At 40.0% G+C, this 5,000-nt stretch overlaps 1 protein-coding gene across 1 annotated transcript in view; it reads left to right on the top strand.

Annotated features, from left to right (window-relative positions):
* Positions 1–968: 968 nt before the first annotated feature.
* slc15a1b (solute carrier family 15 member 1b) overlaps positions 969–5,000 on the top strand; it is a 14,279-nt gene continuing 10,247 nt past the window's right edge. The window contains exons 1-6 of the mRNA XM_060868965.1: positions 969–1,155; positions 1,353–1,390; positions 1,481–1,565; positions 2,028–2,169; positions 2,696–2,815; positions 3,056–3,155. Of these exons, the coding sequence (XP_060724948.1) occupies positions 1,137–1,155; positions 1,353–1,390; positions 1,481–1,565; positions 2,028–2,169; positions 2,696–2,815; positions 3,056–3,155 (504 nt within the window). The 5' untranslated portion in view covers positions 969–1,136. The remainder of the gene's footprint in view (positions 1,156–1,352; positions 1,391–1,480; positions 1,566–2,027; positions 2,170–2,695; positions 2,816–3,055; positions 3,156–5,000) is intronic.

Genomic DNA, 5,000 nt, shown 5'->3' with positions numbered 1-5,000 from the left:
CTCTCGCTCTCTCTCTCTCTCTCTCTCTCTCTCTCTCCCTTCTCACCTTCCCTCATGTCTATACCCTGGCATACAACTCATCATATGCTTCTGTGGTCAGATAATATATCTAGTATAATAAACATAAACCTTTCCATAAAGACAATAAACTTTCTTTAAGTGCGATTATAAAAAAAAAAGGACAGCTCTGTGTAAAACAACATACAGTGCTGCAAAAGTTTGCGCACCCCATAACCAATCAGACGCTTCATTTCATTTGGATATTAACAAAAGAAATGAATAAAATCATTGAGGCACGGTGACATTCATTCACTAGAACCTAGTAAACGTAAAACGTAACTGCGTTGTCTTGCTGTTTAGCTTGTTATGGAGGCCTGGGTTTCCTTTATCCCCAGCAGAAAGTCATGGGGGTGAAAACTTTTGCACTTGAGTGTAAAAATGAATATTAATTATACAACAACTATCGCATGTTCTTTACAGTGTAATAAACTGTCACACACACACAAACACACACACACACTCACACACACACAAACACACACACACACACACACATACAAACACACAGAAACACACACTCACACACACACAGAAACACACACTCACACACACACACACACAAACACACACACACACACATACAAACACACACAGAAACACACAGAAACACTCACACACACACACACACAAACGCACACACAAACACACACACATACAAACACACACAGAAACACACACACACTCACACACACACACACACACACACACACAAACACACACACACTCACACACACACACACACACACACACACACACACACACACACACTCACACACACACACACACACACACAAACACACACACACACACACCAGGTCTGAGCCATAAACAAACCACAGTCCACAGTCCTCTCTGCTCTGCCTGATTAAGATTTATGATTTATGATGCAGGTTATATATAAAACCCTACTACCTGCTTCCTCAGGTGCTCAGAGCACAGAAGGTGTGTGAGAGCAAGAGAGAGAGAGTGTGTGTGTGTGTGATAGACAGAGAGGCAGAGAGAGACAGAGAGAGAGAGAGAGAGAGTGGAGTTTGAACGACGACTAAAGGATATCCACTCAGTGAGGAGGAAGCGAGATGACCGGAGACATGGCAGGTGAGTGATCCAGGTCCAGGGGATGAACTACAAGGTTTTCAACTTAAATCATGATGTTTTTTTTTTATAAAATGTTTATTTCTGTCACTTATTAGTAACTTCATGTCAGCATTCGAGTCTGTTTGAAGCATTTCGTTTAGAAACGTGAGTTTAAAATGTTCTGCGAATCTGAACGCACTTCATTCTTTACTTTCTAGACCGAGAGCAGGGAAAAGAGAAGAAGAACAAAGACAAGGTAAAACTTACTAAAGTAAACACAACACTGCACTGAATTCATTACTCTGATATTTATAATGACTTTATTTATTTCTTTTTGCCGGTGAAGCAAGAGTGCTGCGGTTACCCCATCAGCATCTTCTTCATCGTCGTGAACGAGTTCTGCGAACGGTTTTCCTACTATGGCATGCGAGGTAAGTTAAAAAGTGATATGAGAACTTGGGGCTGCGTCCTTCAGGGATTCTGGAGGTGGTTTTAAAGGTTAATGAGAAGAATAAATAATAATTCAGAAATTAATATACTAAATATATGTCAAAAGGTGCACTAACCTTTGCACTCCTCAGTATTTCATGGTTTTTCTATTTTGCTCTCTCTCTCTATCTCTCTCCCCCCATTCCCCCCTCTCTATCTCTCTATCTCTCCCCATTCCCACTCTCTCCCCCTCCCCTGCCCCTCTCTCTCTCTCTCTCTTACCTCTCTCCCCCTCTTTCCCTCTCTCTCTCCATTCCCACTCTCTCTCCCTCCCCTGCCCCGTCTCTCTGTCTTTCTCTCTCTCTCTCTCCCTCTCTCTCTGCCCATTCCCACTCTCCCCCTCCCCATCTCTCTCTCTCTCTCTCTCTCTCTCTCTCTCTCTCTCTCTCCTTCCCTCTCCATAGCTGTGTTGGTTCTGTATTTCCGATATTTCCTGCGTTGGGATGATGACTTTGCCACCACCATCTACCACACCTTCGTGGCCCTGTGCTACCTCACCCCCATCCTGGGCGCCATCATAGCCGACTCCTGGCTGGGAAAATTTAAGTACGTTTCTGACTTTATATTTTTTTTAGATTTTTTGATTTGGAACCTTATTTAATTATGAATATGTATCCAGCATGGAGGAAGGAACTGTGTTTTTAACAGATGTGATGAGGAAATATCTTCAGGATGGTTCAACTAAAACTTGTTCTAAAATAAAAATCAGTACAAATAAAATATAGTAAAATTCATTGTAACAAATTCAAATAAAAAAATTAAAAAAGTAAATTTTGAGACAGATTACTGTGATAAGAAAAGTAACATGCAGGAAATGTTTTTATTTATTTATTTATTTATTTACTCTTATTTATTTCAATTGTATTTATTTATTTATTTTAATTAATTGAACTAAAATCGTTGTATAAAATACATACTGAATGGATACATAACTTCCTCTCTGCCTCTCTCTCTCTCTCTCTCTCTCTCTCTCTCTCTCTCTCTTTCTCTCTCTCTCACACTCTCACTCTCTCTTCCTCTCCCTCTCTCTCTCTCTCTCTCTCTCTCTCTCTCTCGCTCTCTCTCTCTCCAGGACCATAGTGTATCTCTCCATCGTGTACACAATCGGTCAAGCCGTCATGGCCATCAGCGCCGTCCATGACATCACCGACGGAAACAAGGACGGGACTCCTGACAGCATGACCTTCCACGTGTGAGTAATTTCACACACACACTTGACATGCTCCTTATCCGGATGGGATTAGATGAGGAGGACACAGAGTCTCTGCGTCTCCAGGTGGACGTGTGTGAAGGAGCCCATGCTGCCTGGTGATGTTTTGAGTCTTCTGAGTCCGTCCAAGTCGTGATGAGACGTCTGCGGTGTTCAGAAGCGTCTTCACACATCTGCCTGTATTTAATCAGAGTTTTTGCTTCTCTTTCTGTCTGAATTCAGCGCTTTGTCCATGGTGGGTCTGCTCCTTATTGCTTTGGGGACTGGAGGCATCAAACCTTGCGTAGCTGCTTTCGGAGGGGATCAGTTCCAGGACCATCAGGTTCGTGAGCTCTTTATTTACCTCCTTAATCTGTTCAACTACAAACCTTTCACACGTTTCGCTCTGGATACTGAAGAAACTTTGGAACCTTTAAAAGCCGCTCTTTTATTCTCTCTCGTAAAGTTAACAAGACAAAATACAAAGCATCAACTTCTCTGTCCTGAAGATGTCAGAAATCCTTGACCGCTGCTGACACTGGAGACTCCTTACAGCATCCGTCACCTCCCTGTGAACTGTGTTACCATAGAAACGATACTGAGTGCATTATTAATGTAAACAGCATCACAGACACACAAGTGTGTATTCCAGCGCTTCACGTTTATAATCAGGAAGCCGAGCTCAGAATTATTGATCCCAAAAAGCTGGATTTATTATTGTACTTTGAACCGAGTTGTCGTTATCAGAGCACAAGGTTCACGTCATAAAGATTAAAAACCGCCACAAATTTGCAGGAACATCGATGCTCGTGATACTATGGACGAGTCTGCGTTATAAAGCCATTAGGCTGTAAAACATTAGTCATGTCTATGAGAACTCTGTTTTAGTGTTAATTTCGTCAGACGAGACGAAATATGTTCGTCAACAACCTTTTTTATCATGACTAAGACGAGACGATGACGAGACTGCACCACTGTCCAAAAACGCTAAGACTAAATTAACATGCATTATTGTTGACGAAAAAAGACGAGACGAAAATGTTTTGTATAAAATAAAAACTAAGATAAAATCTCTCTTCATTTTCGTCTACAATTGTCTCTGCTTTTTCATCAGCTGTTACGCCTTTAAAATATTCAGCACGAGTTCGCGGCTTCGCTGTTGCTCAAGTTACAGGTCCGTGAAGCGGATCGCGCTTATTATATTGTTACCTACCAAATAAATAAATAATTTGACTCAAAATGATGATTTAAAAAGGAGTTTATTGATTTAAAAACAATTGTATTGTTTCCGCTAAAGAAAATAGTGCGCTCCGTCTCTACGGTTAGAATCCTGTATCCATGGCAACGCTCTGTTTTTCATGGCAACGGTGTGTTATAGTTCGCAGCGGTCTGTTGTCAAGAAATAAAATAGTGTGTGTGTAGAAAGAATCCGTCCACACGCCGCTCAAATAAATAATTAATTAAAATAAATAAAAACTCCTGAGCGCAAGTCCACCGTTTAGTCAGGCTTAATAAAGCAGTATCAATAAAGTAAAAAATGTGATGTGCGGTCAAGTTCGAGTGTGTGCACTGTTTAAACGAGTGTTCTCAACTTCTCACTGATACTTTTGTGATTCGCGGAGTTTTGACAAGATTTATAGCCTTGATATTGTTTCTTATTCAAAAGTGGTGACAGAGAAAACTCAGCACCCCCCAACCTGAAACCTCTTCCCACCCCCCTGTCACAATCACATTATAATCAAAATTAATAATTAGGCTTAAAAGCAAATGTATATGTGAGGGAATCAAGTTTAACAATTACATGTAATATTGCTCCAAATATCATCAATAATGGTGTGTGCAATACCATGTATAACCTGCATTAAGTCGGTAATTTATATATACATACATACATATACATATATATATATATATATATATATATATATACACACCTACAGTTTTGATCTTAGGCTTTTCATTAAGTTATTTATTTCCAACACTTGTGTTCCTGATATTATTGCATTTAATGAGGCCTCGTTGTATTTATTCTTACAATAGATTCCAGATGTGGTCAAGCTACAATTTTTTGACTAAAACTAGACTAAAATTAAAAGACTTTTAGTCGACTAAAACTTGACTAAGATACCTTGAGTTTTCTTTTGACTAAAACTAGACTAAAATGACGAGACTTTTAGTCGACTAAAAC

Source organism: Tachysurus vachellii, chromosome 4 (genome assembly GCF_030014155.1).
Source record: "Tachysurus vachellii isolate PV-2020 chromosome 4, HZAU_Pvac_v1, whole genome shotgun sequence".
In the NCBI taxonomy this organism is placed as follows: Eukaryota; Metazoa; Chordata; class Actinopteri; order Siluriformes; family Bagridae; genus Tachysurus; species Tachysurus vachellii.
Note: the sequence above shows the minus strand (reverse complement) of the source record. Positions and strands in the feature narration are given on the sequence as shown.